We start from the raw sequence: 22,189 nt of genomic DNA, 5'->3' as shown, positions 1-22,189 counted from the left end.
AGACACATTAGTGATTTGGCCGTCTTGCCATTTGACTATCAAAGAGCATTGAAAATATCGACTGGCGATGGGTTATTTGCTAGAAAGATGGAAGAAAGACGGCTAAATATGTTGTGTCAGGTTACACAAGATCAATGGTTTGAAAATAACCCAGAATAAATTTGTTTTATTTTCTTACTGTTTTGCTGTCTCACAAATTCGCTTTTCGTGTGCCTTTGTCACTCAACAACGTAACGTCACTTTTGAATACAAAATAGGTCCTGAATTTGTCATTTAAGACAGTTTTTAACTGGCTTACGACTATCCATTCGGCGAGCTGATAAGCTTGCTTTTCTATCTTATTTATAGACTTTATCATGTACGGATTATATACGGTGGGAACTGGGAAGGTAGATGGATGTCAACAGAACATTCAATATTTATTGTCCTAAATGCGTCCAACTTTTCCGTCCTTAGGACGTAAAAATTGGACGTCTAATTGACAACAAAAAAAATAATCCTATGGATATCCCTAGTTGTTCCCAAAAGGGCGAGACGTCCCTTGGATGAAGGGACAAACATAGGATATCCTATGGATATCTTGTGCTAGCAGGGTGAGCAATTTCATCGTCAGCAGTGTTGTGTTTGTTGGGAAATTTACTGACATCTGTGCTGATTCACTGTTTATTTTTTTTTTTCGTGTGCGCGATATTACATTTTAAGATAGAAAAGCAAGCTTATCAGCTCGCCGCGAAGGGGTAATCGTAAGCCAGTTGAAAACTGTCTTAAATAAAAAATTCAGGGCCTATTGCTAAGTCGGATTTTTTGCTAAATGCCATCCTAATTCTGTTTTTTCTCTGTAATTTTCTGGAAAAAAAACTATCGCGATATTTGGTTTTGTCTGAGTAATGGTTAACAAAGGGCATGGGTCAAAACAATATTTTTATTCTAAAAAATAAATAAATCTATAATTAGACTTGAACCATGGCCCTCTTAATTATCATGCCAGCGTCATAACCAAAAATCTATTTTTCGTCTTTTAAATCGATCCATTATCAAATTAAATAAAATTATTCTTGTTCTGGTAGCACCGCATATTTTTTGTGTAATTTTTAAGACAAAAAAGTCTGAAATCTGTTGTGAATCTGTTATTCACACTTTTATTCACAGACTTTTTTGTCTTAAAACAGGATTTTTGTGTCAGTTCAATATTCTTGCAAGATTTTTACGTTTAGTTTGCTCAACTCATATGTTATTATTTTTTGAAATAAAGTTCAATAATTGAATTTAAAAATAACCATCGTTTAGTCAAATAACTACAAAACAAATATGCAAATCTGGTTGTTGCGTCATGGTTGGGTCATCAAAGATTGCGTCATCGCGGCGATGCTATAGACATCTGGTGGTGATTTATTTTGAACTAAAGTGAAAAAGTTGTAGTCGCCACCGCCAGATGTCACTAGTCGTAAAACAATTATTTTATCAGTTTTTCATTAATTACGGGAAAACTATTTCAGTAAATGGAATTATTTTTGTTCTGGTCGCATCGCATATTTTTTGTGTAATTTTTAAGACCAAAAAGTCCGAAATCTATCGTGAAACGTCCGAGCTATGGAGCGGGACAGACAGACATACAAAGTGACATGGCTTTTTTTTCTGCGTATGCGGTTATTAGCTTCGCCCTTCGGGCTCGCAATTAGTTACGATGGATCCTATTGGCTTCGACATTCTCAGTTAGTTCGTCTACTAGCTGTCATTCCATATGTGACTAGCAGATGTAATTCGATTGACGTCAGAAAAGTTGAGCTTTATAAGGCAGAGACCTTTTGGCCTGTAGCTTCATATCAGAATAGAAACAATTACTGCGTTACTAGTAAAAAAGATGAACAAGTCCGTAGCATTCCTTCTCGTGCTGGTTTCAGTTAAACGGAGCAGAGAGCTAAATTCGACGAGGACGAAGCACTCATCTGACGGGATAAAGAGGCACAGAAAGCTCTACGAACAGTGGTTCGCGCAGCAAAAAATAGGAAGCGAGACGTGGTGGAGGAGGCAAAGATACGGCTGGTCGAAAAAGAAGCCAAGAAAAAAGCGTGAGGCGTACGAAAGCTCTAAATGTCGAAGGGCTGAAACTCCACTGAAAGAACAGGGTAACACGGCAGCTCTGAGTACGGGTCCGTTTAATACACCGGCTGAGAGGAGACCCGATACTTCTTGGCGACCTCCTCCACCAGCTGCAAAGCGGCCATCGCTGCAGGAAAATTCACGATACTGGGCACGGCGAGTGACCCGGTTACCTCAGACGTCATAGTGGAGATTTACAGCTTCAGACTCGGTAAATATGTTTACTATTTCAATATCAGTTTATGGAAATATCCACTATAATCATCGCTCTTTCAATTTTCCTGGGGCGATAACTGGTAAAAATCATAATTTGTTGATACTCTTAAAAATTTCTAAATATTTCTAAATTCTTTTTGGATACAGAAATCTGCGATGGTCGGAGTTCTAAAACCTTTCCACTGGTAGCTGATGACTATTCTGCAGTTAGTATTCCGGATGCTTCAATGGCTGGAGATGATCAGGAAAGTGAGCTTGATTTGAGTTGTGTATCCAATGATGAGTTAGGAAATACTCTACCAGATAAAGCATCCACTCCAAGGGAACAAGACAAAGAGAGAGTGGCAAAAAAGACTAAGAAACGTAAAGAAGAAGTAAAGAGGAAAAAAGACGTCGATTCTGGCCCATCAAAGATGTCCACTTGTTATCAGAGACACTCTTTTTCTGAGGAACACAAAAATGTCACAAAACCTTTTGAAGATAAACCAAAATGTTGTTTCAAAGAAAATATTAATAACGATTCGAAAATCTTTCTTCATAAACTAAAAGAAAAGCCTCATGGCTTAAATCCAATGTCAATGGAAAAGCGAAACAGACATCCCTACCAGTTTGAATTGAACAAATTTACTACAGATCTGAAATTTTTGACAGTCCAACGTGAGGTGCCACTTTTCAAACCTGTTTCCTCAACTCCTTTGATTATGGTAGATACAATAGAAGGTTTCGAACAACTCTTACAAGATTTTTTATCACAGACGGTGATAGGTGTTGATCTTGAGGTAATAATATCACTGTTGTTTTTATCAATGACACATTAGACAACTAAGTCTTTTTTCTAGCATCATAGTGACAGATCATATAGAGGTATTACTTGCTTGATGCAAATTTCAACTGACAAGACTGACTACATTGTCGACACACTTCAACTGTGGGACCACTTACAGCCACTGAATAATGTATTCTGTGATCCAAACATTGTTAAGGTACAGTATCCTGCAAAAAAATCAGAACGGCGATTATTTTCAAAACAGCCACCTATCTATATTGCGGGGAACTGTGTTTGGCTTCTAGCCCAAATTTAGGGGGCAAGGAAGAAAGCGAAAGGTGGGAAGAAAGAGACCCCCTCCCTCCGAAATAAAAAATATGATATGAAACCAGACAGGCTGTCTGGAATAGCCTTAGGCTAACTGTCAATTTTTGGACAAGTGACAAGAAAAGCAAAAAGCTACCAAATCTTGCATCAAAGCGGGAAAAATTGAATGGAATCGCTTTAAGTCACTTGCCTAATAATCGGCAATGAGCTTAAGTTGGTTGAATCAATTTTTCGCGCCATGAAAATTTCAGACAGCCTGTCTGTTCATTCATGTATTTTTTGGAGGGGGGAGGAAGAAGACATGCCCAATGGCAAATTATTCCTTTTTGTTTCTTCCCACCTTTCGCTTTCCTCCTTTCCCCCCCCCCCCCCCCAATTTTGGCTAAAAGCCAAACACAGCCCTGGTAGCACGCCTCTATCTATAGGATGTACGTCGCCCATCTTTTGCAGCCGAGTGAGATGTCTTAACCCGACGTCCATAGGATTGCCTATGTCTATACTAATGTCGCGCTGTAAGACATCCAAATGGGTACGGCTTACAGCCGTCTTCAAAAGACTTAAATTTAAGCAAAAAGAAAAAAAGAAACGTTTCTTGATGGGCGCGAAACCACGTTCTTTGGAGTGGTACTCCAGTGCTCTACCCACTACACCACTCTATATTGCTTTTTAACTGTGTTTGGTTCAACGGCTTTAAATAAATACTAGCAGTTAAAATTATGAAAATGTAAAGTCCTTGTCTTCCTCATCTATCCTGTGGACAGATAATTTGGACATCTCACAGACGTCATGTTACGTCTGTCTGTTAAGCGTCTAATTTCTAGACACAAATGGATGTCCGTGATCGTATGAGAAACGTAGATCTATAGGACATCTATACGAAGATAGCATAAGGCCGTAGTAAATTGAGTATCCATGTGATATCCAATTTAGGTTGCAGATAGATCAGATTTGATTTAGACATTAAGACATCTATATGATAGACGATGGATGTAAGTGTGCTACCAGGGAGTTCTCCGTAATATTGATAGGTGGCTGTTTGAAAAAAACCGCCGTTCGGATTTTTTTGCAGGATACTGTACCATCTTGCAAATGATTGTGTTTACACGATATATAATAGACAGGTAGAGCTACGGGCTTAAGCCAGCCGGCCCAAAAAACGTCCCAGTTTGCGAAGTTGCCAGATCACGAAATCCTAATGTCTCGCTTCTCAGCGGAGGGCGATGCTCTGCAGGGCCTTATGGGACTGAAACGGTTTTTGTTGGATATCAAATCCACAAAAAGCGTGTTAACTTGTAGCCCCTCAAAAAAATGATCTTTCTGCCAATGCGGTTCTTTCAAGGCAGTAAGATGATTTTTCCGACATGTCACATTTACGTTATGATTTTTCAAAAAAATTACTTTGGAAGGAACCAATAGCGATTAGCCTGCCCTCACGTGACGTCTGTGTTACACGACTAGAACGAGAGTGTGTGCTTAATGCTGATGTTGCAGTTGTGACAGCATGGCTGAAAATCTATTCAATTGAGACTAACTGTAACATAAAAATTAAAAAAACATGGTAAGTAATTGCTTTTCCATAAAGATAAGTTGAAAAGTGTAAAATTGTGTGTAATGTCAATGGTTTCTGCCTTTCTGGTAACTGAACTTTCCTTACATCCACAAATAAAAATACGCTAAGTTGTAATGTAATCCTTACTCTGTGGGCTAAGTCTTTTAAGTCTAGACTTTTTTCTGTTAAAGCTAGGATAATTAAGAATATGTAAAATACTTTACAATAGGCAACCAAAGCTTGACAACAATTCCATCCCAGACAGCTAGGTTGTTAAACTTGTTAGATTATACTTTAAAAGTTCTAAAGTTGTAGTTTGTACATATTTTCATCAATTTCCCTTCTTTAATTATCCATTTCTACTATTGACTTTTATACTCTAACCTAAGATTCAACTGAAAATCAATTGATGTATCAAAGATATGAAACCTTCACGGTGTAAAGATAATTAATAACAGATATGATGATAACCAATTTCCATTCAAAGCAATTATATTTCAATCTAGCAGGTTTTAGGGCAATTACAGAGATAAGTCAATTTCTTCTTCGATAAGGAAGCCCGTCAAATGAGTCGAGTGGTTACCACCGTCAAACACCATTGCATCTGTTGATCCATCCCCAATTTGTAGCCAAAGTTGATCGCCCTTTTGTAAATGCAGAGTGGATTGCAGAGTTATTGGACTGAGCACTTTTTCAAATTTGACTAAATTAGCCTCGTTATTCTGCCCAGTCCCGATTAGATTTCCGTTCAGCAACATTTGCACTTGAAGGAAATTAAAAACGGTTGAAGAAATTGGAAATTGCGCTAATCCAGTGAACGAGAAATAGTAAGTTCCCGTTCTGGGAGCCGTGAATTTTCCTGACGTTATATTCATGGCTTCCCCAATGTTTGTCATTTCCATGTCAAACGGCATCGGAGTATTCTTCGTGTTGAAACTAGCATTCCTTTGAACGTAGAAATAGGTGGACACTGATTTCACATCTTCGTAGCCAATCCATTTCTGGAAATCTGTACACAATTTTTTAGACTTATAACCTTGAATAGGGACTCACGTCACGTTGTTGACAAAAATTACCTGGCGTGTTTGGATATTTAGTAAAATCGCAATAAACAGTTTCGACGTGTTTATTTCCCATTACGGAATAGAGTCCACTTTTCCTATGTCCAATATCTAAAAGATCCTTGCAGGATTGAGGAATTATGTTGATGGAAGCTTTGCTTGCACTCTCTGTAAATATTAGTTAATTACTTGTCGCCATTGTTAGACTATAAAATATTACCAATAACAATTTTTCTCAGTTCTTCAACCTCTCTCTTCAAATCGTTGACAATGGCAGTTATTTCCGTTAATTCCACTTCTTTTTCCAGATCACTCTGACAAATAAACGGCATCCATTGGTCGCATGACAAGGTAGCCCAGCTGGCGGAAGGATCCGGAACGATTCGAACATGAAGGCACTGATCGCTACCAACGCCGCTAGCATTGCTGGGCTCTCCATAAAACCAATTGACGAAAGTGAACGGAGTCTGTGCAGTCCACGAGAAAGTTTTCGTTCCCGCGTTGTAGTTACCCGACGTCCAGACGCCTATCTTCGATGCGATAGCATCTATACCACATCACACAATTGGTAAAGTATTTAAATATATATTTGTGCCATTCAGACTTAGATGGACTTGCCATTCAATACGATAGGCATCAACACCGTTGAAACATCATTTTGTTCACGTTTATTTGTTATGCTCAGTAGACTCTTGCCACTAGCAGAGCAGAACTCTTGAGCTTTATCCCAAGTTAACTAATTGTAAACATTCATTAGATTTGCGTACGATAAAAATTTTAAAGCCTCTTACCTGCGTATTTACGAAGCAATAACATTTTGTTTGAAGTCTAACGCATTTGTGACGACCCATACTGTCCTCGCAGTCTATAGTTAAGAAAAATGTTTATGCCGTGGACTAGCCTAATATGTAACTAATTTTTATACTTGCTGATTTAGATCGTTGCATTTCAATCACTGGTTCGTCCGATCCTGCTTGGTCCACCTTCACTGCATACTGTTCACTAGCTTGCACTGCATTCACGAATTGTGTGGTAAGAAATGAATAGTGGAATAGAAAATTGGAATCTTACCTTTGAACGAGACTATACCGAAGATGTAAACCAATTGTATTGGGAAATTAAATGAGCGCATTGTCAGAATATGGACGTACTTCTTGACGGAGGGGATGTGTTCTTCGATCTGAAGGTAAATTTGCAATAGTTCTCTGGGTTTATATAGGGCAGCCGAGTCGAGTAAATTGTTATGTCGGTCAGTAACCTCTTCCCATGACCATCGTAACATTTCACCCATATTTAAGTGTTTTAGGAGGGGAAAATGGGATGTAGACGAAGGAACAGGTAATATTTATTGGGGTGGCTTGACATTCAAGGTTACCGGATCACGGAAAATTTATTGTCTTTTTACCTTTCCGGGTTCAATAACTTCTTCATTTTCAACGGTCAAGTTGAGGTAGGTTGTCAGGTAAAAAATCCTAACTTGAGTATAATATCACTGTCCTCCGTAACTATTAATCTTTTGTGCATTTTTAAATAAAAATTTTGGCCCCATTAATAATAACATTTAGAACTCTTGAATATGTAATATTGTATTTCGCTAAAAAATAATTTAACTTTCAGGTATAACATGAACATCTTTATGACGAAATATCTTCCTGTAAAATGAAACCAGTGAAGTGAGTCTGGTTGTCTGAATCGTCAAACAGCTCGACCCCCTTGGGGGAAAGGTATTTGATCTGGACCCAAATTTTGTCTCCCGCTTTCAACTTGAGTGTGGATTGAAGGGTAACCGGGACGATGTGATCCTCCGGTGGGTTGCCATCACGTACGAAACTTAACCCGACTGCATCGCCGTTTAGGAAAAGACTTACTCCAAGCTTAGACGGAGATGGTGGGAAGATTGCCACTCCGGTGAAGGAGAAGAAATAAGTTCCATCACGAGGGGTCGTGAAAATTCCCGTTGATTTATCCATGGCATCTCCAGTGTTCACCACTTCAATTTCGTAAGGAATCGGAGTATTCATCGTGGAGAATCCGGTATTTTTCTGGACGTAAAAGTAAGTTGGTGTTGATTTCACGTCCTCGTAACCAATCCATTTCTGAAAATCTATTTAGACGACACCGTTTTTTAAGTAACACTTGGAAACAATAGAATCGGCAATTCTTTTTACCCGCTCCGTTGGGTTGTTTGGTGAAATCGCAGTAAACAGTTTCGATTTGCTTTTTCCCCATTACGGAATATAATCCGCTTTTCCTATGTCCAATATCCATTAGATCTTTACACGAATTGGGGATTCTATCAATCGATGCGGCACTTGTACCCGCTGCCAATGAGCAAACGGAGATTCAAATAGTGTTTCAATAATTGGATTGTTTTATTCACGTCAAGCAGTTTCATTACATAATGTAATAAGTTTCCATTTTAAAATTTAGATAGTTTTACCGTCCAACTTGGTTGCAAGAGTCCCGATTTGCGTTTTGGTTTCAGATGAGCTTAGTGAAGTCACTGCAAAATATTAAATAATTCTTTTGTAATTTCCTGGTTTTGGTTGAGAAAATTTATTACCTTGCAAATCAGTTTTTATGACATCAACCTCAGTCTTGGTGTCCGTCAGATCTTTCATTGTAGCTGCAACCATGGACAAATGCGTTTAATTGCTTCCGCTTTTTCAATTATTTCTTGAATGTTGAGAAATTAGTTACCGTTCAAATTGGTGCCAAGGCTCTCCAGTTTGGATTTTGTTTCTCTGGACCGTTTCGCAACTTCTTGAAATCAGGAAGAAAATTGTTCCATTTTAATAATATTTTCTGTGACCATTTTTATCGCATAGCCTACCTTCAAGTTTCTCCTTGATAGCCTCAATGGCCTTGGCGTCATAATTCGTGCCATCTTTTCTGATGGACACTGCCATTCCAAGAGTTGCGTCTGAAAAGCAAAGAATATTAGTTTAAACAAAATTGTTGAATAATAATTTAATTTCACTTTTCAAGTCCATATTCATAGCCTCAAGTTTGGTTTTTGTGTCCGTCAAGTCTTTCGTAGTTCTTTCCAGTGTTTGGGTAGTGCCTGGAATGAAATAGATTAGATTCAATTTAATTTAATTTTTTTAAATCCTTGATAAATTCAAAGATTATTACCAAAAAGGATAGTGTTCAGATCCTCAACTTTCGTGTTGGTTTTTGTTAAATTCTTGGCAGTTTCTGCGTGAAAGTATTTTTTCAAACTCTTTTCAGATTTTATTTTAAACGAAGAATGGAATATTACCGCTTAACTTTGTCATTAGCTCTCCTAATTGAACCTTCGTTTCAGCTGATCCCTTCGATGTTGCTACAAGATTACGATGCGCGGTTATACGATTTTCTTCGGCGCCAATTCGAATTATTAATTATCTTACCTTGCAAATCTGTTCTGATACCGCGAACTTCGGTCTTGGTATCCGCTAAATCTTTCGAAGTTGCTGCCAAATTTTGAAGAGAACCTACGAATTAAAAGTTACTTAATTTCCGCAATCAAATTTAAATATTTAATTTCTCATTCGCACCTTCCAATTCGGTGCTCAAATTGACAATTTTCGTCTTGGTGTCGGCCACTTCCTTTGTTGTTCCAGTCAACCGCCTGATTGCATCTGCGCATCACAGTAAGTGTATTCATGACTAGACTTATCTCACCATTATGATTTAATTATTTCGAATTATTTATTACCTTTTAGTTCCATGTTTGTGTTCTCAAGTTTTCCCTTGGTGACGTTCAGATCTTTCGTAGTTTCGTCGAGACATCGGGTAGTGACTGCAGATCACGGTATGATTTGATTAGTTAACATCGATACCTTTTTTATTGTCCAAATTAGTATAATTTACCATCTAGCTTTCCACTCAGTTTTCCAACCTTAGTCTTGGTATCTGTCAACTCAACTTGCGTAACTTCTAAATCGTGAGTTGTATCTGAAAATGATTACAGCATAGTTTGTTATTTGACTCAATTTGAAAACTGGTACAGTCGTTTGATAAATAATAATACTTCGTAAATTCTTGCTGATCGTGTCAAGTTTGGTCTTGGTAGCCGTCAAATCTTTTGAAGTGGCTTCCAAGTTCTGGTTAGTGCCTGAAAATCGTACACGAGTCAAATTTTTTTATTTCCCGTTTTTTATTTTTTAAATAATGTGTTATTGTTACCAAAAAGTATTGTGTTGAGATTGACTACTTTAGTGCTGGTAGCCGTTAAATTCTTGGTAGTTTCTGCAAAAAGGTTTAATTTGAAATAATCATTTCACAACTTTGCCAATTTAATTTTTAAATTCAAATTTTACCGCCTAGTTTTGCCATCAGATCGCCGACTTTGACCTTCGTTTCAGCTGAACCTTGAGATGTTGCTATACACGTCATCGTCGTAAACGCCTTTGAGTTACTGCAGCCTCGGTAATAAAACATTTGAAATCTTTATTGCGAGCCCGAAGGGCGAAGCTAATAATCGCATACGCAGAAAAAAAAAGCCATGTCACTTTGTCTGTATGTATGTATGTATGTATGTATGTATGTAACGCTCCATAGCTCGGGCGTTTTACGACACATTTAGGACTTTTTGGTCTTAAAAATTAGACAAAAAATATGCGGTGTGACCAGAACAAAAATAATTTAATTTACTTAATTAGTTCTCCTGTAATTAATGAAAAACTGCTAAAATAATTGCTTAACGACTAGTGACATCTGGCGGTTGCGACTACAACTATTTCACTTTCACATCAAATCACCACCAGATGTTATTTATGTTTTGTAGTTATTTGAATAATTGATGGTTATTTTTAAATTCAATTATTGAACTTTATGTGTAAAAATTGGAAAATATGAGTTGATCAAACCAAACGTAAATAACTTGCAAGGATATTGAACTGTGACAAAAAATCCCGTTTTAAGACAAAAAGTCTGTGAAGAAAAGTGTGAATAACAGATTCACAACAGATTTCGGACTTTTTGGTCTTAAAAATTACACAAAAAATGTGCGTTGCTGCCAGAACAAAAATAATTTTATTTACTTTGATAATGGATCGAATTAAAAGACAATAAATAGATTTTTGGTTATAGCGCTGGCATGATAATGAAGAGGGCCATGGTTCAAGTCTCATTAAAGATTTAATTTTATTTAGAATAAAAATATTGTTTTGACCCATGCCCTTTGTTAACCATGACTCAGACAAATCAAAATTTCGCGATAGAATTTTTTTCCAGAAAATTTCAGAGAAAAAACATAGAATTTACAGAAAAATTCTGAAAAATTAGTAAGGCATTTAGCAAAAAGTCCGACTTAACAATAGGCCCTGAATTTTTCATTTAAGACAGTTTTCAACTGGCTTAAGACTATCCCTTCGTGGCGAGCTGATAAGCTTGCTTTTCTATCTTTATTGTTCAGCTGCATTGGCAAGATAGTTAAAATGGTAATTTTTTTTCCCTTTAGGATTTGCGTGCAGTGGTGGAACGTGTGGCGGCCCATTTAAACCAAACTGTAACCGAAGAGCAAATGGCTCGAGTACTGGAATACCTGAGCTTCAAAAACTTGGCAAGCACCGAAGCCGCTGGTAAAGAAAAAGTCAAGGAGATGGGCATCATGAATGAAGATGCCGGTACCTTCTTTCGTAAAGGTAAATTTCTATCTCAATCATTTTGTGGTGGGTAATAATTGATTATATAACTCCATGCACTAATACTTTGCGATGCTCAGGAAAGACTGGTGATTGGAAAAATCATTTCAGTCCAGAACTCAACGAGCGCATCGACAAGTGGATACAAGATAATCTGGCCGGCTCTGATCTCAAATTCGTCATGGAATTGGATAAACAAGATTGATGACTTCCTTAACCCCTTTTTAAATTGTATTATATTTCAGGATTTTAAAAAATAATGGCACCCAAAGGAAATAGATAGAACATTTGGTTGAAACTTTCTGTCTCCCTATTTTTGCTTGGTCGGCTTTTCGATTGAAGAAGAATTCGCGTTACCGTCAAAGACTCTCAAACACTAACTCACATTACAAATTTGTAATTTTTATGTAAATTTTTTCCTACGTTTTTTTCCCCTTCTAGTGACTGGTGAACTCAGAACTAGAAAAACTTATCAACCGCCATACGATGCGGATTTTAAAGGAATGGACATCCTCTAGGGTGGTGGTGTTTACACACGTGAAGATGAACATCAGAAAACATTCTTTTAATTATTATTTTTTAATTTTCCAATAACTTATTTAGATTTTCTGTTTTCTGTATACAGGCTGCAAAATTGCATCATTCAAGTTGCTCTGCCGACCTTGACTGTCGTGAGTGTCGTCTAGCAAGTAATGCTCGTCCATCGAGCTTCTCTGTTGCGATTGCTGGCATTTGCTGAATCGATGCATCAACATCTGCGACGCCAACAAGGTAGGACCAAATTATACTTGTATCTTGCGCTCTCAAAAAACGTCAAATTGTGAAAATGGAAAATATTTTCTCAATTCTCCAAGGTAGTTTTCTTGGATTTTTTTTTCCATTTGAAACCGAAAGTAAACAATCTTTCCAGATTTTTTTTAATAATTAAAAACTAACAAAGTATTGTATGGTACCGGTTTGACAATAGGCGGTAGCCATAACGCTATTATAAGTTCTTTCTCATTGGAATCGAAATCACGAAGTGAAATAGCAAATAGGGCATTAGTTTTTCTCCAACAGAACTATAAAACATTTCTGATTTGAAATGATTTGAAATATGAAATCTTCCTCATGTGTGGTCGACGTGTTATTTTGCAGAATGGAGGTGCGATAGCTTGTCAACACTCGACAGAGAATAGTTGAGTTTTGAGTACAACTTAAAGTTCGTAACCTGTACCTTAGGACCTAATTTTATTTTGTGTTGAATTTTGCTGTCAAAAGCAGAGCAGGTATTTATTTGATGTCTAAACTAAACTTGAATTAATGTACTCTGTTTAGTTCTAGTGCTGGGTGTGTTTCTTTTTCCAAGGATCATGAGATCTGAATTCAGGCACATCCTTTTTAAAAATGTTGAAACTGATAGTCAACTGATGCGGTTGATGCCTCATCACAGCACGATGGCAATAATCTCGTGAATATTATTAATATATTTAAACGAGGCTACTTAATCTGACGTTTCTATTTATTTTTGGGTAGCAGAAAAGATTTTAAAATAAATTGAATTTTCAGGTAAATGGAGGTGCAGTAACAGTGCAGAATTTATCTTGCTTGTCTATTTTAACCTACTACGTAGTTAAAGCCACTTTAATTGTCAATTTGTAATTTTGCGGCTATTGCGGGAATGCGGGTGACCGATTAAGTGTCAATACTTCAGTTACGACCACCAGATGGCGAAATGTCAATACTTCAGTCAACCACCACCAGATGGCGAAAATTCATTTTCAGACATGTCGATTGGAATTTGGAATTCGCAGCATTATAAGTCTCGTTCTGTCAAATGTGTCATGCTGTCATCCGTTCTTGTTTCTTGACTTCTTGTGTCAGCCAAATACTTGATGAGTATAGTATTCCACGATCGCCATCATGGCGGATTTAATTCACTTTTGGTGTTTACCAGACTTACTGTTAAAAGTAATTTCAGTTTATTTTTTAGTAGTTAGCAGTTATAAAGTTCAATAATTGAATTTAAAAATAACCATCTTTTAGTCAAATAACTGCAAAACATAAATGCAAATCTGGTTGTTGCGTCATGGATGGGACATCAAAGATTGCGTCATCACGGCGATACTACCGACATCTGGTGGTGATTTGATTGGGCGGAATATATTCGTAAAATTATTTTACTCATGTTTAACCATCCATTACGAATATATTTCAATAAAAATTATCCGACGAGAAGGATGAATTTTAAACTTAACACGTTAAATAAATGACACTTACATATGTAGTGGAAAGTGAAATTTAAACCTAAGGTGAAAAAGTTGTAGTCGCCACCGCCAGATGTCTTTAGTCGTTAAGCAATTATTTTAACAGTTTTTCATTAATTACAGGAGAACTAATTAAGTAAATGAAATTATTTTTGTTCCGGTCGCACCGCATATTTTTTGTGTAATTTTTAAGACCAAAAAGTCTGAAATGTGTCGTAAAAAGCCCGAGCTATGGAGCGTTACATACATACATACATACATACATACATACAGACAAAGTGACATGGCTTTTTTTTTTCTGCGTATGCGATTATTAGCTTCGCCCTTCGGGCTCGCTTTATTGTCCAAATTAGTATAATTTACCATCTAGCTTTCCACTCAGTTTTCCAACCTTAGTCTTGGTATCTGTCAACTCAACTTGCGTAACTTCTAAATCGTGAGTTGTATCTGAAAATGATTACAGCATAGTTTGTTATTTGACTCAATTTGAAAACTGGTACAGTCGTTTGATAAATAATAATACTTCGTAAATTCTTGCTGATCGTGTCAAGTTTGGTCTTGGTAGCCGTCAAATCTTTTGAAGTGGCTTCCAAGTTCTGGTTAGTGCCTGAAAATCGTACACGAGTCAAATTTTTTTATTTCCCGTTTTTTATTTTTTAAATAATGTGTTATTGTTACCAAAAAGTATTGTGTTGAGATTGACTACTTTAGTGCTGGTAGCCGTTAAATTCTTGGTAGTTTCTGCAAAAAGGTTTAATTTGAAATAATCATTTCACAACTTTGCCAATTTAATTTTTAAATTCAAATTTTACCGCCTAGTTTTGCCATCAGATCGCCGACTTTGACCTTCGTTTCAGCTGAACCTTGAGATGTTGCTATACACGTCATCGTCGTAAACGCCTTTGAGTTACTGCAGCCTCGGTAATAAAACATTTGAAATCTTTATACCTTGTAAGTTGGTTTTGATACTCTGAATGTCAGTCTTTGTGTCTGCCAAGTCTTTCTTAGTGGCCATCAGACTTTGGGTGGTACCTGTTGATAATTTAATTTTTAATTCTTATGTAATAACTGTATCTTTAAATCTTTAGCGTACCGTCCAACTGTGCTGTCAGGTCATCAACTCTCGTCTTGGTGTCCGCCAAATCCTTTGTCGTCGCTGTCAACCAATTGCTGGTACCTGCGCATCGCAAAAAAGTAAAGTTATATTTTCGCAATCGATATTATTCAAGTTCACTGCTGGTTACTTGCCATCAAATTTTTTAATTAATTCCGCCTTAACCTGTGCCAAGTCTTGCTTAGTGTTGATCAAATCTTGCGTCGTTACTGCGTACGAAATGAGCTTGTAATTTACACCAAATTACAGATTGAGGATGTCAAAATATCTTACCGTGCAAATCCGTTTGAACACTTTCCAATTTGGATTTTGTGTCTATCAAATCGTTGTTAGTTTCTTCCAAAGTCTGTGTAGTGTCTAGGAATCCGAATTACGCTAATGACATTATTGTTAGTCAAATTTAAAAAGAACAACATTACCAGCTAGTTTTGTGTTCAAATCCTTGACTCTTGTGTGGGCATCCGATAAATCTTTGGTAGTCTCTAAAGTTCCAAAACAATATTTTAAATTTCTGTAATTATTTTTTAATTATTATTTTTTAGAAAAATAACACACTTAATCTCAATTCCTTGGTCAGGTTCTCAACGGTGATCTCGAGAAGTTCCATTCTGGCGATAAGACCTCGAGTGAAAATATTGCGGACTTGAGGCTGTTCATCAGCTTTTTGTGAAGACCGGAAGCTGGCCACCGTCTGGGTCCCTTTATTCTTATTCGAGTGAGCAGCAGGCGCCAGTGAAAAGTAAGGATGATAGCTATAAGGATCGTAATTCCAATCAGCCGGTATTTGACCGCAAACTGTGCACGTCGTGACGAATAAAACGACGACAAACTAAAAGCGGGAAATTTAAATCAAATATCCGAAAGGAAAGTAAATTAGATGAGCAAAACTTACCAAGTTCTTCATTTTTTTTGTGAGGATGTAACTTGAAGAACAATGAAGTCGAAAGAACAATAGTCCAGTTGCTAATCACCCTTTATATACACGTCAATTTTGGCTGCCCTTGAGGAACAGGTTTAAACATTTCAAAACGGTCTTCATAAATTGCTTCCACACAATTTTATTATTTGGTATATTTCTCCTAGTCGGCAACTTTAACATTGACTTACTCCATCCGGTTTTTATCTTCCGTGTCTTCGTCGTCCTTGAGAACTTGCTGAAGGCTTTAGGCGGAGATGGAAGCAATCTCTATCTATCTATTAATACGGACTCGATTCTTCCAGCTAGTTTTTACTTGCCGATCGTGCTCTCATTATGGAGTGGAATTGAGATTTATCTTGCCAATCTGACAGTTTGTATCTGTTGTAAAGAGGAGGCATTGCCCTTTGGTAACCTTTTTCGGATGCGCATAGTAGTTTTGGAATCACATTTGTTTTCAAATGTTGACATTTTCTAGAATTTTTTCCCTTTCGGTAATTTGGGGAATGTCGTCAGATAGGCTACGTGGATGACAACAAAATGTTGTCAGACATGAATTGTGGTATTGTTTTTTTTTAAATTATGACATCAGACACGAAAAAGAAGAGCGTTTTTGAAAATTTGGTTACACACATTTAGTAAACTAAATATTTTATTTTCCTTTTTTTCTGAACAAGTTTAATTCGAATGGATGATATTTTTTTGTTTGTTTTTATAGGATAACATTATTTTATTTTGTTGCAGTCGGCGAAAGAAAATTCGAGGAATTATACGGGTTTAAAGGAATTCCGAATTTGAGTATATTTAGAAAATTTACTTGGCACTATTCATAAAGGTATTATTCGGTTTCGGTATTATAATACTAACAGGAAAATTAAAGAGAGAAATTGTGATTCTTTTTGAATTTCGGGTTTTATTAAGTTGTAGGACAACACTGGAATTTCAAGCTCAGTCAGTCCCAGTCTAATCAAAGTTGAGTGATGGAGCCTGATAATACATCTGAGATTGAACTTGGAATTTATACACTGAAGTTGTTTAACGAAGTTTTTGTTATTAAGGTAAAACAAAATTTTTTTCTTTTACCTACAGAGAATGTCAGGAACTGTTTTCTGTCTGAAACCTTTTGAATTTCACACTGAGAATCCAATCATTTGTTTCGTTTTACCAAATTGTGGGCGTTAATACTTTGTTACTTGTTTAAAAAGGTGCCCAGCTTGAGTGTCAATATTGGATTGAGACTTTGGATTGCAGACTGTTTTTCGATTTTGCTATAGGCCTACGTAATTGTTTTTTATTTCCTGTAATATTGTAAAAGATTTGCCCGATTCTCCGTCGGTGTATCATGTCAATATATTTCATCCTCTTAATTCTCAGATCGACTGTTGATTTCAGTAATTCTTTGGGTATAAGGGCCACTAAATTAGTCTGTAACATTCTTTTATTATGATTATAGCAAATAAAATTTGACTGTTGTGAACAGCATGCGAAACCATGGGGTAGAAATGTTTACAAAAATAATTAAAAACAGTTAACCGTTATAAAATAGTACAAGTAGTTGAAAAGGTCTTCTTCGATAAGGAAGCCAGTAAAGTGGCTCGAGTGGTAAACGCTGTCAAACAACACTCCATCTTTTAAAATGTCACCAATTTGCAACCATATTTGATCGCCCTTTTGTAAATGCAGAGTGGATTGCAGAGTTACTGGACTGAGAACGCTGGTAAAACTGACGACATTAGCCTCGTTGATCTGCGCAGTCCCCATCAGATTTCCGTTCAGCAACAATTGCACTTGCATGTAATTGAAAGCTGAGCCAGAAGCAGGGTAATTCGCCAATCCATCGAAGGTAAAGAAATAAGTCCCTTTACTTTTTACGGGTGCCGTAAATTTCCCAGTTCCTATATCCATGGCGCTTCCGGCGTTCAGCGTTTCAATTTCAAACGTAATCGGGGTATTCATTGTCGAGAATGTCGTGATTTTCTGCACGTAAAATTAGACTGGCGTCGATTTGACGTCTTCGTAGCCGATCCATTGCTGGAAATATTTATAATAAAATTACAATTTGAATTATTCAGGAGATTTAAGGAACTGATGATTACCTAGTCCATCTGATGGTTGTGTGAAGTCGCAGTAAACAGTTTCAACTTGTGGACTTCCCATTACAGAATAGAGTCCGCTTTTCCTGTATCCAATAGCTTTCAATTCGGCACAGGAGCTGGGAATTTTTCCGATGGACGTTGGGTCATCTGCTGTACAATAGCATCTAAACGCTGCGAGTACGTAATTAGAAAATAATTAGTTGGCACGAGTATTGTCCCTAGTAAATTGTTTCTTCATTTTCAACACTACCGTTTAATTGGGCTGTCAAGCGCTCGATTGTGGCCTTTGTTTCTGCCGCATTTTCTGCAAACGAAATAAGAGTTACTAAATTTTTACACTGGTAACCCATAATATTTTTCTATCGTTTTCATAACCTATAACAATATTGACTAATAGTATTATTTTAATTACCTTCAAATTTTGCTTTTAGTCTCGCGCCATCATACCTTAAACTGTCTACTGCGTTTACGGTGTCTTCTAGGCGCTGTGAAATTGCTGCAATTAGTAATCGACGGATGTAAATGTCGTATACGGTGAAACAAAGTAATAACAAGTTACTCACGATTTTTCAACATTATAACCCAAAAATCGGCTATCATATATATATATAAAACCTCGATAAATCAAAGCTCCCATTCTATTAACGGCTAGATTGGTAAGCGAATAAGCGCGATCCGTGTTAACCACTTTTTCGTGTGCGGATGAACTAACCGCAAAATGTTCGGGATCATTAGAAGAACTCCAACCGATCAGTAACTGAGCCGAAACGACGAAGGTCAGGACAAAGAAAACAGAAAAAAACTTTTGATTTGAATAGGGAAACGAAATTCAATTGCAAAGTTTTATATAATTAAAAAATATCAAACTTACATATTTTTTTTTAGTTGTCGCTTGTTTGGATGACGCAGTTCTGAATGAACGATATTCAACAAGACGGAAGGTCCTTTATATATTTCATTCTCCGCTTCCTTTTCGGTCGACTGCCCTGGAGAAACAGCAAATAGATCACACCCTGCATAGCAAAATGTTCTTTTATGTATAAGCGCCGGATGACTGGGCGCTTTACCCTATGTTGTAATATCTTACCATATAAATAGTTATTTTATATTTTAGTAAATAACATTTCTAATGAATGAACAATGATCTTCAATATAAGATGGATGCAGTCTAAGAAACATTTGTCCCGATATGAATGTTGATGATCGAATGGGCCAGATGAAAGTAGTAGTATTTTATCATTCAGATTTATAGACTAATAGGTGTTAACTAGTTGCTTACTTTTTTAATTATTGTGAGAACTCTGTCTCTCGTTTCCTGATATGGTTAGCATCCAGATTCATTAAGCTTTGCAGATTTGTCTGTTCACGTTTTGTAACAATCATAATCTAGTCTGGATCAACCATTCTACACAGAATTGAAGTCGAATTTTAAGTGAACAAGGTGTATGGCCTGAAATATGAAGAATTATTATTACACAATCACGATGGCGAATAAAATAAATCCAATCCGTGAAAATTAACTTTAACTAATTAAAATATCCTTTTTCATTCAGAATACGTTGCAAATTCTATGTAAAGAATAACGTTCACATTTCAGATTGGTTAAAATCCAGTCTTTGACCACATATTTAACACGATCAAATTTAAGTTTTACCGTTTCTTTTCCCGCAAATTTAGTAATATTTAGTCTGCTTTTATCATACAGTACTTTACAGTCACTAGTGACCTATCTAAAGCAATCCAAATTCTTTCTTCAACATTCTCCGCTCAAGATGTTATGCTCGTAACATTTTTCTAATGAATGAACATTGAACTTCAATATATGATGAAACAGTCCAAGAAACATCTGTACCATTTGTAAATTTGCGATTGAATGGTGCCAGACGAGATAGTTGTATTTTGCCACCCAGATTTTTAGTCGAAAGACATATATAAAATGATTTTGCTCTTAAAATTGTAGATACCTTCACCAATATACATCGCCAGATCGGTTATTTTCAAATCTTGAAGGAATTATAAAATTACACGATCATGGGAATGTTGTGAAGTGAGGTGTTCACCTGTTCATTTAAATCAATGGCGCATTGCCTGAAATATTAAGAATTCGGAATCCGTTAATACAACTGGCAATATATAACACATTTAACCCCGTTTTGTTAAGATGTGTCTTATTAATGTTTCTTTTTTCATATATGTGCCAATACAATTCTATGTAAAGAATAACGTTCTCGCTTCAGATTGATTAATCTCATTAGTTTGGGCATTTTACCACACAGTCTTTGACCAAATTTAAGTTTTACCGTTTCTTTTCCCGCCAGGCTCATAGGTACCTGCACCACGTAGCGGTAACTATGGGAAACGGGATGCAATTTGACAGTTCGACGTGTCAGATCGTGTATCAGGTTTGCCGAGAGCAAACGAGTTAGAAATTTCTTTTACTATTGTCTTGTACACCTGTTGATGGTGTCGGTTGCCAACGCACAAGCCACATCACCAGTTTTTGTCAACTCACGTGTTGGACAATGGTCTATTTGTTTCCATAGTGCTTTACATTGTTTATTAGAAGTTTTGGCTATTTAGCCTTTTTAAGCTTTTTTTTTCACTTACTGTCCATATTTATTATCGGCTTCAGGATGGGATTTGATCTCCGAAGGTGAGAGTCACATACAAACCGGTGCTTTACAGTAGGCATTCTAATCAATGTGATTCATCATTAGGTTGGATATCTATCGGAAGGTTCCTAAAGACCTAACCCAACCGACTGTAACTGGTGCTGTCATTTCTATTTGTTGCTGTGCCTTCATGACATTCCTCTTCTTCTCGGAGTTCTTTCATTTCATTTCTCCAGAAGTGTAAGTTTTTTTGCTGTCCTGAGGGCAATCCTCAAGTTTTACATATTTATTAATTTTTATTTTGTTTCCACAGAGTATCTGAACTTTTTGTAGACAATCCAGGGAACACTGATGAAAAGATACCAGTACAAATTAACATAACACTGCCACGACTGGCTTGTGAATGTAATGAATCAACCAGCATATTAATGAAACAAAATCTAACCATTACTATTTTATTCAGATGTTGGAATTGATATTCAAGATGATCTTGGGAGACATGATGTTGGCTTTATTGAAAACACTCTGAAGACACCATGGAACAAGGGAAAGGGTTGCATTTTCGAGAGCCGCTTCCATATTAATCGGGTTCCAGGTTGATTATCAACATAATCGTGTCAAGTTTTCAATTTCAAATGATTAAATTCTATTTTCTAATAGGAAATTTTCATGTTTCTACTCACTCTGCCGATAAACAACCGGACAGCGCCGACATGGCTCATTATATTACTTCACTAACCTTTGGCGAAATGCTTGACAAAAAAAATTTGCCCGGGAATTTTAATCCGCTTGCTCGTAGAGATAGAAGCCATGCCGATCCAGCAGAATCTCATGATTACACAATGAAGATCGTCCCCACTATTTATGAAGATTCAGCCGGAACCACGCTGGTTTCCTATCAGTATACTTATGCTTACTCAGTAAGTCTTCTTAAATCGATGCATACAAAAATGTTTCTAATAATTCTTAAACTTTCACAAATACCTACAGAATTATGTTTCGTTTTCTCTTGGCGGCCGTTCACCTGCTGCTATTTGGTTTCGCTATGATCTGAATCCCATCACGGTCAAGTATCACGAAAGGCGTCAACCGATTTACGCTTTTTTGACTTCGGTAATATAAAAAAATGAATTTAAAATATTTACAAGTAGGTTATAATAAAAATATCTTATTATTTTATGATAAAATTGAATTAGGTCTGCGCAATTATCGGTGGGACTTTCACCGTTGCAGGGATTATCGATTCTTTTGTGTTCACAGCTTCTGAAATATTTAAAAAATTTGAGCTTGGCAAATTGAGTTAAAGAAGAAGCCAACAAGTTGGCGAATGATTTAACACACGCCAGTGCCCAAGGAAAATCCTTTTTAAAATCTCTTGACAATTATTGGCATTGTTATCGTTTACAGACGAGTGTGTGAAAGAGAGATGATAAAATACAAAACAACAAACGAACGGTCTGACTAGTTTTCTAATCTCTGTGGAATTTTATCTACTACATTAGTCCCAAGAGTAAGAAAGCCATATGTAAAAGGGGGTAAATACCGACGGTCTATAG

General features: G+C 36.7%; 6 protein-coding genes across 7 annotated transcripts in view; 3 read left to right on the top strand and 3 right to left on the bottom strand.

The window, feature by feature from the left end:
* Positions 1–22,189, top strand: part of LOC124326368 (speckle-type POZ protein-like) — a 315,941-nt gene that overhangs the window by 263,846 nt on the left and 29,906 nt on the right. The gene's annotated exons all lie outside the window — the stretch shown is intronic.
* Positions 6,962–10,429, bottom strand: LOC124326126. Of its 2 annotated transcripts, none has more exons than XM_046784780.1 (16): positions 10,324–10,429; positions 10,190–10,252; positions 10,035–10,118; positions 9,875–9,958; positions 9,720–9,803; positions 9,559–9,642; positions 9,412–9,495; positions 9,282–9,344; positions 9,155–9,217; positions 9,000–9,083; positions 8,853–8,942; positions 8,720–8,782; positions 8,583–8,645; positions 8,460–8,522; positions 8,188–8,340; positions 6,962–8,123 (listed from the first exon to the last, which is right to left on the bottom strand). In XM_046784780.1, exons 1-16 carry the CDS (start codon positions 10,397–10,399, stop codon positions 7,654–7,656), a joined length of 1,671 nt encoding a protein of 556 aa, XP_046640736.1. In that variant the 5' UTR covers positions 10,400–10,429; the 3' UTR covers positions 6,962–7,653. The 2 variants fall into 2 exon arrangements, with proteins under 2 accessions (XP_046640736.1, XP_046640737.1); XM_046784781.1 differs by having other exon boundaries at positions 8,720–8,779.
* Positions 11,470–11,947, top strand: LOC124326663 (cytosolic sulfotransferase 1-like). Its single transcript, XM_046785585.1, has 2 exons — positions 11,470–11,649; positions 11,730–11,947. Exons 1-2 carry the CDS (start codon positions 11,529–11,531, stop codon positions 11,852–11,854), a joined length of 246 nt encoding a protein of 81 aa, XP_046641541.1. The 5' UTR covers positions 11,470–11,528; the 3' UTR covers positions 11,855–11,947.
* On the bottom strand, positions 14,245–15,979 carry LOC124327732 (extracellular matrix-binding protein ebh-like). The gene is made up of 11 exons (XM_046786730.1): positions 15,902–15,979; positions 15,565–15,838; positions 15,429–15,491; positions 15,283–15,366; positions 15,144–15,218; positions 14,989–15,072; positions 14,844–14,927; positions 14,708–14,770; positions 14,574–14,636; positions 14,419–14,502; positions 14,245–14,342 (listed from the first exon to the last, which is right to left on the bottom strand). Exons 1-11 carry the CDS (start codon positions 15,911–15,913, stop codon positions 14,245–14,247), a joined length of 984 nt encoding a protein of 327 aa, XP_046642686.1. The 5' UTR covers positions 15,914–15,979.
* Positions 17,444–17,881, bottom strand: LOC124327731 (complement C1q tumor necrosis factor-related protein 3-like). Its single transcript, XM_046786729.1, has one exon. It carries the CDS (start codon positions 17,879–17,881, stop codon positions 17,444–17,446), a length of 438 nt encoding a protein of 145 aa, XP_046642685.1.
* LOC124326414 (endoplasmic reticulum-Golgi intermediate compartment protein 1-like) lies at positions 20,400–22,083 on the top strand. The gene is made up of 7 exons (XM_046785224.1): positions 20,400–20,674; positions 20,739–20,873; positions 20,947–21,038; positions 21,097–21,228; positions 21,294–21,553; positions 21,624–21,746; positions 21,830–22,083. Exons 1-7 carry the CDS (start codon positions 20,655–20,657, stop codon positions 21,935–21,937), a joined length of 870 nt encoding a protein of 289 aa, XP_046641180.1. The 5' UTR covers positions 20,400–20,654; the 3' UTR covers positions 21,938–22,083.

Source organism: Daphnia pulicaria, chromosome 2 (genome assembly GCF_021234035.1).
Source record: "Daphnia pulicaria isolate SC F1-1A chromosome 2, SC_F0-13Bv2, whole genome shotgun sequence".
NCBI classification, from domain to species: Eukaryota; Metazoa; Arthropoda; class Branchiopoda; order Diplostraca; family Daphniidae; genus Daphnia; species Daphnia pulicaria.
Note: the sequence above shows the minus strand (reverse complement) of the source record. Positions and strands in the feature narration are given on the sequence as shown.